Source organism: Macrobrachium rosenbergii, chromosome 19 (genome assembly GCF_040412425.1).
Source record: "Macrobrachium rosenbergii isolate ZJJX-2024 chromosome 19, ASM4041242v1, whole genome shotgun sequence".
Classification (NCBI taxonomy): domain Eukaryota; kingdom Metazoa; phylum Arthropoda; class Malacostraca; order Decapoda; family Palaemonidae; genus Macrobrachium; species Macrobrachium rosenbergii.
The window spans coordinates 9,324,157-9,337,908 of NC_089759.1; the positions used below are offsets into that span (position 1 = coordinate 9,324,157).

The 13,752-nt window shown below is 37.2% G+C and overlaps 1 protein-coding gene across 3 annotated transcripts in view; it reads left to right on the forward strand.

Annotated features, from left to right (window-relative positions):
• LOC136848617 (KH domain-containing, RNA-binding, signal transduction-associated protein 2-like) overlaps window positions 1-13,752 on the forward strand; it is a 237,285-nt gene that overhangs the window by 205,110 nt on the left and 18,423 nt on the right. For all 3 annotated transcript variants that reach the window (XM_067120995.1, XM_067120997.1, XM_067120996.1), the window contains exon 3: window positions 10,635-10,751. In XM_067120995.1, the coding sequence (XP_066977096.1) occupies window positions 10,635-10,751 (117 nt within the window). The remainder of the gene's footprint in view (window positions 1-10,634; window positions 10,752-13,752) is intronic.

A 13,752-nucleotide genomic window follows, 5' to 3' on the forward strand; every position in this document is an offset into this window, starting at 1 on the left:
CTCTTGTGCTGAGATGTCCTAAAGAAAAAATAAGAGAAAACGACTGAAAATAAACGAAAATATCCCGACAAGCCGATCTGGACAAGAGTAACAACATTCCAATGCCCTGATGAGTTGAGGGAGAAAGGATGAACATAGTCTCGTTTAACACAATTACATTTTTTGTTTTTTTTGTTTTTAAGTTTTCTGTAAAAGAAAACTATTGCTCCGGCTATGTTTGTCCGTCCGCACTTTATCCTGTCCGCTCTCAGAACTTAAAAACTACTGAGGCTAGAGGGCTGCAAATTGGTATGTTGATCATCCACCCTCCAATCATCAAACATACCAAATTACAGCCCTCTAGCCTCAGTAGTTTTATTTTATTTAAGGTTAAAGTTAGCCATAGGATAGGCCACCACCAGGCCGTGGTTAGAGTTTCATGGGCCGCGGCTCATACAGCATCATACCGAGACCACCGAAAGATAGATCTGTTTTCGGTGTCCTTGATTGTACGCCGTAGCGGCTGTACCGAAAACTCGATTGCGCCGAAGGAACTTCGGCCCATTTTTCACTGTTTTTTTATCTATTGATTTTTTTTTTTTTGGGGCGGCGGTTTGGGTGACGTTTCATTTGGCTCCTTTAACTTTAATTCGTTTACAATATCGAATTGATGAAGTGACTTGTCTTTTTTTCATTTCTTTAGCATATAGCGAACGATCCCGGAAAACAATGAATGTTTTTTTTTTTTAATAAACTTGGCACTGTTCCCAAACTGACTCATGCCCACTTAAGCGAAGTTTTAGCAGGAATTGTTAACTTCAAAGACTTTTTCCATTACTTATTAATGTTTTAAGGTTAGCGTTTGGATATAGCACGTAAATAGAACAGTAAACTCAGCCCTTGTGCAAATGGCCGACTCTTCTTTTTGCATTTCATAGATAAGTTTCATTAGATTTCATTTCTCGTTCATTAATGATGCCCATATTTAGTTTAACTCTAACAAGAGTTTATGGTGTGAAAACTCTCTCTTTCTACGTTCTATCCCCATCCTTAAATTTGGTCTTTTATATAAACAGTGCGTATATCAGTTCGGTATCATATTTCTTTTTGAATGGCTTGGTACTATTCCATAACTATGAAATAACCTATGCTTGTATATGTATATATATATATATATATATATATATATATATATATATATATATATACATGCATACATACATACATACGCACACATATACATATATGATTAGCGTTTAGAGAGAGAGAGAGAGAGAGAGATAGAGATTAAAGAATATCCTTGATGCTGGCCAAGAAAATAACATCCTAACTTTTCTACAATGTTTCGGGAAAATTATGGTACTAAACGACTGCCGTCCACTCATTAGCAAAAACCACACCGATTTCCGCCGATCCGAAACAAGTGTAAAACGTGCAGTGACCGTGGAAAACTTTCCTACTACTTGTGTGTTTAGGGTTTTTCGCAAAGCCGTACGAGTAATCTAAGTAAAACTGGCGAGGAATCTTTATTTATGCCTCCTTGAAGGTTTACACGTAATAATTATCCTTCAAATTATCTTTAAAGCATGACGGTGTAGCTGTGGCGTCCGGCTGTCGTTCGAAAAGCAAATCCCTAAATAAATTTAAGCGAGAGATAATCTCCGAGATGACCTAAAGCGATGGCAGTAAAAGGAACACCTGACGCGCAGCCACGGCAATAATTTGTCTGGCGTCTTTGAAGCTGTATAAACAGAAAAGAAGAGGAACAAAAAACACTGAGATTGCGCGCCGCTGAGAAAGGGAGACGCGGCCCAAAGGGAGGCATTTGTTTTCGCGTATTTTGTGCCATCGACACCAGCCCACATAAAACCGCTCGTTAAAGGTTTCCCCCTTGGTTCACGGTATGTCAAACAGTCTGGCAAACGCCAGCTGTAGCGATGGCTGGCCGCTTTATCAAGCCGAATAGCTGGCGGTCACTGTGTGTCACACGGATGCGAGGGGAGGGGCTAAAGGTGTTACAGAAGTTAGGCTTTCTCTTAATGGTTTGACTGTCGACATGCGTCTAGTTGTCCAGCGCTTTCCTGAGCTTATGCGAGTCATGAAAACTAAGAGTATGAATTATATGAGTCATATTAAACTAATGAAACTAAGCAAATGAACAGAATATCTTCAGTAGTCGGCACAGAAACAAACTTCGGCCCGTGGCCTGAAAAAAGAAAAAAATCGGAGTGTTACCCGAGTCTGGCTGTGCCGAGCTTATTTGAGTCATGTAAACAAAGCAAGTATGAATTATTTGAATCATATTAAATCAGTCTAAGCAAATGGATATAATACATTCAATATTCGAAATAGAAACTACGGCCCCGTGGCTTGAAAAATCTGAGTGTCGACATCGTCTAACTCTCCAGAGCTATTTGGCTTATGTAAGTAAAGCAAAATATCTTCAGTATTCGAAATAGAAACACAAACATTGGTTCCTTGGCTTGACAAATCTGAGTGTCGACGCGCGACTAGCTTTCCAGAGCTTATTTGAGTCAATATGAATTATATTACAACAGTCTAAGCAAATGAATAGAATATCTTCAGTATTCTGCACAGACACAAATATTGGCTCGTAAAATCGGAGTGTCGACACGCGTCTAGCTGTCCAGAGCTCATTTGAGTCACGTAAACAAAGAGCGCGTGAATTACATGAATTATATTAAACCAGTCTCAGCAAATGATAGAGTATCTTCAGTATTCTGCAAAGAAACAGAAACATTGGTTCCTCGACTTGAAAAATCGGAATTGAGTAAAATGCTGAGCCAGATGGCGAGGCGAAACAAAGTTTCCTGTCGGACGGAAAAGTCAACCAACTGCTTCTTCAAGACACAAAGCACTGGCCCGGATTCCTCTTGGGTGAGACATTTGAACGACCTGAAATCCTTGGCTGAATGGTGGTGTTTTTCGTTAATCCTTTCTTTCAGCGTTCAAAAATACCTTACATACTCTTCTTTAAGGTTTTTCATGTGACTTCTTTTGTACCTCGGCCTAATTTCAAAAGACAAATGCTTCGAAGATTACGTTCACCAATGTGCGTCTAATCAGCGTTGAAATTAAAAGCAATAAGCCACTAGTGAATTGACTGATGGGAAAGATATGAAGCCTAATAATATCTGTACCTTTTACTTTATCTTATATAAAGATATAAGCAACGGCTTAATCTTATCCAGGTAATGAAAGAGGTAAAGAGATATTCTTGCACAGGAAATTATAATATAAATACACTTGTCAGTCATTTCTTTGGCAAAAATATATCTATCACGGCTCTCTCTCTCTCTCTCTCTCTCTCTCTCTCTCTCTCTCTCCAGTCTTTATGGAGGCAATATATGAGAGACTTACCCGACTTTATTGTTTGTATGTGGCGTTCTTTTAGCGACGTCACTGTATGTATGTTTGTGTGTTTCATGCATTATTGATGAAGCTTCCAGTGAATTTATTGCATAATCTTGCCACCCAGTTAAAAAGCAAAGGTGCATTTTCAAAAGAGAGCATTATATCGTAAATACGAATAAAAACACTAGTGCTTTAGGTGCTACAATACTTTGGCTTGTTATTTACGCGTCACCTGCTCCGAGGCGTTAGTACTAAACACAGCGGAAGCTCCTTGGCACGGCGTGTTTAGTACTAGCCCCTCGGGATCAGAGTATTATATACACCCATTTCCACAATGTGTGGTCGACAAATTATATTAATAAACGATATCTTCGTGCGGCCATCTACTTTACATTTACTATACGGTTTAGTACTAGCACCTCGGAATAGGTGACGCGTAGGTAACAAGGCAAAGTAGAACCGTTTTTTTTTTTTACATATCTATATATGAAAATTAATGAATTTATCCCTGCAATATGAAGGATATGCCTTTCAGAAAGCAAAAAGCAGAAGCCATTCCCACGCATAGCTCCTGGTACTTGTTCTCATATGATATGAAAATGATATTGGACGAAACCAGCTTCATTCGACTTCATAAGTGGATCTGTATTGTGTTTAGGAGGCAATATTGCAATGGCAATGTTGACGCTCATTTGGCCCACACGCATATTATGCCTCTGCAAAAGAATGAACGCTTTTAAAAAGGTTTGGAGTTGAGATATTAAGATACAGACTTTATTTTTCATTTGCCTTTACAAACGTGAAATGTGTAATTATTGACAAACCAGTAATGAGTCTTATGTTTAGTTGGTGCACTTACACACACACACACACAGAGAGAGAGAGAGAGAGAGAGAGAGAGAGAGAGAGAGAGAGAGAGAGAGAGAGAGAGAGAGAGAGAGAGAGAGAGAGAAGTCCTGTTGTCACTGCAATAGGTGCACTCGCAGAGAGAGAGAGAGAGAGAGAAAGTCCTCTTGCCATATGGATCTTATAAGATGTACTTGGAAGAAAATTGCATCCGGAGCTCAGTTGTATATTGCATCATTCTTAACGGTTAAGTAACGGTTAAGTGACCATGAGGACGTCATTGAGAAAATCCCATTACTGAGAACTCTTCGACAATGGATAAAAGAGAAAAAAAGGGATAGAAATAATAAAAGGAAATAGAGCGGGACAGTTTGGATAGACCGAGCAGCAGGGAATTGTAGAAGATAGAAGGCAATTAACTAAAGGGTTTTCATCTTTATATAACTCTGACAGATTTTGTTATGACAAATGTCTGGAATAATTCTTCTTGTTTTATCTTACAAGATCTTTGTATTTCATCTCCTCTTATTTTCTGGATCTCTTCATCTTGCTGCCCAACCACTCTGACACTCTTTTTCACTCTCTTTTAAACGCTAAAAGAAAAAAGGTAAAAAATGCGCCGAAGTTTCTTCGGCGAAATCGAGTTTTCTGTAAATCATATAATCAAGGCCACCGAAAACAGATCTATCTTCCGGTGGTCTCGATATAATGCTGTATGAGCCGTGGCCCATGAAACTTTAACCACGGGTTGGTGGTGGCCTGTCCTATATCGTTGCCGGAAGCACGATTATGGATAACTTTAACCTTAAATAAATAAAGACTATTGAGGCTAGAGGGTTGCAATTTGGCATGTTTGATGATTGGAGGGTGGATTATTAATATACCAATTTGCAGCCCTCTAGCCTCAGTAGTTTTTAAGATCTGAGGGCGAACAGAAAAAGTGCGGACGGACAGACAAAGCCGGCACAATACTTTTCTTTTTAGAAAACTAAAAGGCTGAAAATGCCACAGTGCTAGATTTGACAGCGTAAATCTCTCAAGACAGAAATTGAAAATAATTATAACCAAACTTGTTTTCAATCCACGACGAACTTACTCGTATCAGCTGAGAAAAAAAGATTTTCCCTGCAGTAATCTTGCTCAGTTAGAAGGCGGAGGAGGAGGGGGAGGAGCAGGAGGAGTTCCTTAATAAACGGCCATTTCCTCCTCAAGTCATTACGCTGCGGATGGAAATCGAGCCACTTTCGGGCTTGGGAGGGGTGGAAACCGGCAGTAATTCCGAAATAATTGGCCGTGAAATTGGGTCCACGCCGTCGAATCTCGGCCCCCGAGACTCCGAGGAAAAGGCCCAGAAAGGTCTTAGCGTCAAGGAGAGAGAGAGAGAGAGAAAAAAAAACAAACATGGTAAACATTTTGCGGAATACTTGGGGACGATTCCAAGGACAGTCCGGAAGTCTTTTAGTACATCCGCAAAATGAGTAAGTGAGTAAATAAATATATAAATAAGTAAGTAAATAAATAAATAAATAAATAAATAAATTAATTAATTAATTAATTAATTAACTGACGAAAATTACCTGCAAATATTTCACTTGAGTTTTTAATAAATATTACACTGAAATCATAACCATATTGGTCATAGCCCCCAACAAAACATTACTGACATAATTTGAATAATGAAATCTTTAGAGAAAATGTTCTAACTTAGTATCACCCCTACAATCCACAGGGATCTGTAAACACTCCTGCACCTCTAAATCTCTCAGCCTATTAGCCAGGCAGCCCGGGTTCAATCCCAGAGTAAAACATAAGTTTTAAACCATTATCCCAAAAGTCAACAGCCCTTCGAACACCCTGAAGTCATGTAGTTGAATGTAGTGGCCAACCACAATAGGTCCACGCCTACCCAGTTGCATATTAACTCATACTTGCAACTTTCCAAAGGAAATTTTAAGGGGTACATTACAGTTTACAAGGTCGACTTGTAGGCCAAAATTTTAATTCGAGGATTTTCTGATTCGGAATCAAACCGTATCACTTCCCGTCTTCGAAATCACATGTAAATAGGAATTGTGAGAGATACTGCTCTCTTTCTCTCTCTCTCTCGGTCTTTGTTGAGTCAACCCCCTAAAATTTAGGAGCGTTGAACATTTGCAGTGGGAGACAGGCTGATAAATTTGTGGGTTTAAACTTGTTTTGAGAATGATTTAATGTACCATGGGAGGCACAGAGTCAGAATTACGTGACAATTATAACAAGACTAGTGTGATAAATGGTTTTCTAGAGAGAGAGAGAGAGAGAGAGAGAGAGAGAGAGAGAGAGAGAGAGAGAGAGAGAGAGAGAGAGAGAGAGATAATTATTTAGGGGTAGAAATTTGAAAATTATGGTGAGCGAAGCCACATTGGATTGGCCGGTAGAGACAACTGTTTAATAGGAAATCAATAGTATTTTATTAAGCCGAATATCGATACATACATACATACATATATACATGTATATAGGTGTGTGTGTGCATACATATACATGTGTATGTATATATATATATATATATATATATATATGTATATATATGTATATATATATATATATATATATATATATATATATATATATATATATATATATATATATATATATATATATATATATATATATATATATATATGGATTCTGTTTTAACAGAAAATATTTCACAGATATATATATATATATGTATATATATATATATATATATGGATTATGGATTCTATATATATATATATATATATATATATATATATATATATATATATATATATATATATATATATATATATATATATATATATATATATATATATATATATATATATATATACCAGGTACATTTAAGATGAAATCATAACTAGTACAATCAAGAATCTAATAACAGGACAAATTAGCTTGGAAGCAAGACCACCAACCATGAATACCAAAGCAAGTCAATCGGGAGAGACATTGAAAAAACAAATAAAAAAGAAAACCAAAAAAAAAAAAAAAACCCCAATAGAATCAAATGACGCGGAAAGAGATTCGAAAACTCCACAGTGCATTCGGCGATACCAAAAACACGCCGGTAAGGGAAAATTTGCGCGCTTTAAATACCGCCGTTTCTGGCGCGCAGCCAACTGAACGAAGGAAGCGGCACAGGAAAGTCTACGGTAAAAACCACCCAGGTTTCATTGAGAACTTTGGAAGCGAGGGGAAAAAAGACGCAGAGGCAATTATGCAGAAGCGTATCCAGGGAATTAATTCCATGTTTGTCCCATACTTAGGATTCTGCTCATTCAGATGCAAATTTACTTCCAACACTCTCGACCCCCGCTCCTGGGAGAGGTGGGGAGGTGAGCACTACTTCACTATCTCTCTCCATCTCTTTCCATCCCTGTGGTAGGATTTACCAAGCACCAACACAAGAGGGAGCGAGTTTGTCTCTCTCTCCCTCTGGTAGGGGTTACCAACCACCAACACAAGAGGGAACGAGTTTATCTCTCTCTCTCCATCCCTGTGGTACGATTAGCAAGCACCAAGACAGAAGGGAACAAGTTTCTCTCTCTCTCTCTCTCTCTCTCTACATCCTTGTGGTAGGGGTTGCCAAGCACCAAGACAGAAGGGAACAAGTCTCTCTCTCTCTCTCTCTCTCTCTCTCTCTCTCTCTCTCTCTCTCTCTCTCTCTCTCTCTGCGGCTGGGTATTCAAAGCACCAAGACAAAATGGAACAAGTTGCTCTCTTTCTCTCTCTCTCTCTCTCTCTCCCTCTCTCGTCTGCTTGATAATCTGCATCCAATTAAGCGTCTGCTTCTCCCCGGGTGAATGGCATTACCGATGCTAATTCAGTTTTAAAAGTATCGGATTTGCTTTTAGATGTGCACCAGTCACAAGCTATTTCTTTATGCTAATGCCAATAGTCGACCGACCCTCTCGCAAATTGAGACAGGAGGAACCCCGAATGCGGAGTGCACTGCGCACATATATATATATATATATATATATATATATATATATATATATATATATATATATATATATATATATATATATATATATATATATATATATATATATTATATACATACTTGCAGTTTTATTTTTATTTTCTTTCTCAAGACCTAAATCTTCTATGAGTAGAAGGAAAACAGGTAGTGAAATCACTTAAAAACAGAATATAGAATAAATACAGAATATAGGATATATGATTCTGTTGTCCTTTAAGCGTCACATTCGGCACAAGTTGTGAAAGAAATTTAATTATGAAGATACTTTATCGAGAAAACATTCCTTGTTCGTTATGTGAATTGCATTTGGGTTCTTCTTCTCTCTCTCTCTCTCTCTCTCTCTCTCTCTCTCTCTCTCTCTCTCTCTCTCTCTCTCTCTTTCTGTATTATTCACTATGTAAACGAGTAATACCCGGAAACAAGAAATAATTAAAATAAGTGTTTTTAGGATTTTCTAAATGAAAGTTACATTATTTTAAAGATAATTTAATGAGACCCAAAGTAGCAGAGAATGAATGCAGGAAATTCAATGGCAAATTATAATTAGGCTTGATTAGTTAAAATTACTACACTTTCAAGGTAGCATTCTAGCTTCCTGTATGTTAGTATAAATACCCTTTAAATAACGGTAAGTTAATTTCTAGTGGTTTGTTCTATATTTATTTCGATATCTATTCAAATGCGCATCCATACGCGTCAATAAAATTTCATATTCACGCAAATACCTGTTTACTCGCAGTTAAATACGTAAACTCACACAAAAGCGCGGAAGAGCATGTGAAAATACTTTCGTAAAAAGAAGACTATTATATATATATATATATATATATATATATATATATATATATATATATATATATATATATATATATATACTGTGTATATACATATATATTTATATTATATATACATATATATATATACATATATATATATATATATATATATATATATATATATATATATATATATATATATATATATGCGTGTGTGTGTGTGTGTGCGTGTGTGTGTGGGTGTGTGGGTGTAACTGACTCAGTGAGGTGCCCAGCCACTTCACGCGACAGATAAAAATGTAAAATTAGAAGTCAATCATAATGATCGGGCTTTTATTAACCTTGATATCGGAACCTCATTTTGTGTTACGTTTAATGATACCTGTTAATTAATTAGATGCGTCAACACACCTGAGCATAGGATGTCAGTAAAACCAATTCTTGGTTTATATTATTCTATTTCAATCTACAGTACACATTAACAGTTATATATATATATATATATATATATATATATATATATATATATATATATATATATATATATGTATACATACACATATACATATATATATAATCCAGACGAATGCAAGCAATGGAATCCCACATGAAAAATGATTGCATTATAAATCCCAGTAAAAATATGGGTCCCCACCCTTCTCAAGCCAACCCATCCCGCCTCCTCCTCGTTCCAATGCAAGGGCGGAGCGGTGCATATTTTCCAGGAGAATTCAAGAACTAAATAGGACATGACTGCGTCCTGTAATTGGGTGCAAGTCTGCGGTCTGGGACAATTTTATATCGTATGAGAATCGCTCCGTCACTCTCGCGGAGAGAGAGAGAGAGAGAGAGAGAGAGAGAGAGAGAGAGAGAGAGAGAGAGAGAGAGAGAGAGAGAGAGAGAGAGAGAGAGAGAGAGAAGGAAGCTTGTTTGCGTAATGCAGTTCTTCTGGCTTTGCTTTCTGTTTCATTCCTTGATGTGAATTTCAAAAGGTTCTCTCTCTCTCTCTCTCTCTCTCTTTTCTCTCTGTTTCATGCGAAGATAAAACTGGTCACATTCACATTCAAAAGCAGTGTGTTTGCAATGGGAACCACAGTGAGAAACACTCATGCACACCCATGCAATATATATATATATATATATATATATATATATATATATATATATATATATATATATATATATATATAAAAACTCTTTGATGTTAGTCATATAATTAAATCGCTCCGATGGGATTTTTTCCTCAAATAATCTACTTCCTTCGAACATCGGAACTAATATTTTCAACTGCATTTATGTTTTTGCTATATCACGAATATGATTATTTATGTATATTAAATGCATACTTCATTATCATGTTTAAGCTGTGTAGGCAATGTAGAAGTTCCCACAGGGTTTCATGTTCCTCAAATATTAACTTTATTTCACCTACGTTTTCAAGGTTATTTTTTTTCTCATCTTTCTGCATTTAAGAAAATGTTTTTGCGTGACACAAATTCTCTTTAACCAAACTCACGGAAACATTCATTCTGTTTCACCAAACTCAATCAATCACCTCCTAAATATTCTATATTTTATTTTCACAAATATTACCTCCAGTTAATATCCTCATTTCTAATGTCGTTTTCTTCTTGCCTTCGCCACAGTTCAACTTCGTCGGGAAGCTCCTGGGACCAAAAGGCAACTCTATGAAGAGGCTTCAGGAGGAGACCATGACCAAGATGGCTGTGCTGGGCAGAGGATCCATGAGAGATAAACAAAAGGTAAGCGATTTTGGAGGAGGGATGGATTTTTTTTTTTTTTTTTTGTGGTGGTGTGATCCTGTTTTTTTTTATATTTTGCATGTTTGTGAGATTGAATACATGTTCACGGACACACACACATTATATATATATATATATATATATATATATATATATATATATATATATATATATATATATATATATATATATATGTATATATATATATGTATATATATATATATGTATATATATGTGTGTATGTATATATATATATGTATATATATATATATATATATATATATATATATATATATATATATATATATATATATATATATATATACATACAGATTTTATATATACAGTATATGTGTGAGAGAGAGAGAGAGAGAGAGAGAGAGAGAGAGAGAGAGAGAGAGAGAGAGAGAGAATTCATTCTGAAGGCGAGATGTCGTGGTGATTCTCCTCTTTGAGTTCGTGTGCCATTTTCTCATGGCCTGTCGCTTGCAGGGTGTGTACAGGGAACATCTTCTCCCCTCCACCCTTTCCTACCCCACCTCTCTCTCTCTGGCAATATTCAAAATACGGGCGACTCGGCGGAGCGTGTGTGGGTGATAACCTAATATTGTTATTCAGGTCCGGTGGTCCCTTCTTCACGCGGGCTGTTGTGAGAGGAATTTCTCATGTGCGAGAAACTTAACAATGGATACAAAAATGGATACAAAACGTAGTAGGCCTCTCGCAGAAAGGTTTGGGAGATTGGACTTCTCAATCATTTGTGGCCCTTCGCTCGAAATGATATTGCGGCCTCTCCCCTCTGTCATTTGTAAGCGCGTTCCACCTTATTTCAGAGAGAACTGGAGGAGAAGTCTCGTAATGGTCATTTCGTGGAGCTGCATTCGAAATAATATGAAGGTCTTCCCTGCGGTCATTTGTCAAGGAATTTCAGCCTGTTTCGGGGAGGATGGGAGACGCGTCATTTAGTTATTCGTTAACCCCAACTGCCCTCGTATTTTGCTCATATTATGATTATGTGGAAGCTAATGAAGGGATTTTGATGAAATTTATTACAAAAATTCCTTGGGTGTCCCGTTCCTTATAATTAACTTTTTGATGACACTGATGAAGACTTGCAGGTTCTTGTCGCAGCAGAAGTATACTTCGAATCTCCTTCCATATCATCCACAAGTCTGTCAAAATTAAGAGTATCAGTGAATGTTTCCATCAAATTTCTTCCAAATTCGTTCGTCTGCTCATGAGATATGGAGATTTAACGCAGATACACACAAACAGAAGCGGGTGAGAGCAGGTAATCGTTCATAATTGTTTTATCATTATCATTATCACAAACACAAACTTAGATGTTCCCAGTGAGCTTGATGACATCGGATATATGTTTATTTTTTAGTTGCCTTGGTGGCGATTTGCAGTCTGAGCACTTATATTTACTTTGAAATGACCTACGTTAATATAGTAAAAAAGGGGATGCTTCCTTTGCTTTCAATATGTATTGTATCTATCTTGTTAGTTTTGAATGAATTTCAGTCTCCTTAACAAAAATAAGACATTGCACTTAGTACATATGGCTCGTCATGTTGATTTCAGCCTGGTTTAGAGAGAGAGAGAGAGAGAGAGAGAGAGAGAGAGAGAGAGAGAGAGAGAGAGAGAGAGAGAGAGAGAGAGAGAGAGAGAGATCCGTTCCCCTTAGTCATTTAAAGACTCTCATCAGAAAGAATGTACAAATGTTCCTCACAGAAATGTATACCCTTATTCCACTTTTCATTTAGAAAGACAGGGAGACGATTCTGCAAAGACATTTTGCTTTTGTATTTTACATCTTGCAATGAAAGGCTCGAGTCTCATGTGACTGCGTTGTTTGTGCACTGGAAGACCATGTTCCTTTTGCTTCAATCAAGGATCTGATGCGTGTTATATTGCTCCTTCGTCATCTGCTTTATTGAAAAAACTTGCATGTCAACCGGCGGTCTGTGAAAAATGATTCATTTCAAAGTTTTAGATTTTTTTCTTTATTAAATGCGGGGTTCAGATACAAATGGGGAACAAGATTAAATATAGGAAACTCACGGTCGTAAAGACCCAATTTTTTTTTTTTTTACTTTTTCGTTTTACTTCGTTTAGAATTAATTAGATTTGACCCGAAGTAACAGAACATTAATCTCCATTATGTCAGACGTTATCAGCGTAACCCAAGACCCTCCGCCCTCCCCCCTTACACCCGCACTCTCACCGAAGAGACGCGAATAACTTACGACGCCCATTGTAGCCTATTCTCTCTCTCTCTCTCTCTCTCTCTCTCTCTCTCTCTCTCTCTCTCTCTCTCATGACAGTTTTATTCAGTCCTCTCTGTTAAAATGGCAATATACTGGACAATCCATATTATTTTTTTTTTCTGCCTTCTCACCTAACCTCCTCTCTCTCTCTTTCTCTCTCTCTCTCTTACCAAGACTTGTGTTTATTTGGAACCATATCATGGCAGTTTTATTTTAAATGGCAATATACTGGACAAGCAAAATTTTTTTCTACCTAATCCCTCTTCTCTCTTCTTTCTCTCTCTCTCTCGTAACCCAGACAGCATAACCCCCACCGCATTTTCCCCACAGCACGAAAACTCACACGAAAATAAGAAAAATAAAAAAAGTCGGGCTCAGCAAAATAGCTCATCAGTCACCTGGGCCGAAACTCTCTGAACACAATTACGACAAATTCAAAAATCTGGAGCCCAACTTTTCCGAAACTCTCTCACATACTCGAGGAGTGAAGGATCCTATCTCCGGTTGAGATTAATGAGGTTAATTATAAGATTTTATTCCATCTCTTCGCCTTCTTTTTTTCGAGAGGCTACGACAACTTCTTGGCACTCTCTCGGACGCTCTATAACGAAAGTGCCACCGGTCGGTTTCTTCTTCTTCTTCAGGATTCCTCGGTGAATAAACTTTGTAATTAAGATTTTCGGCGCGAGCAGTTTGGGAGTTAAACAAGTAAAAAATGCGCCGAAGTT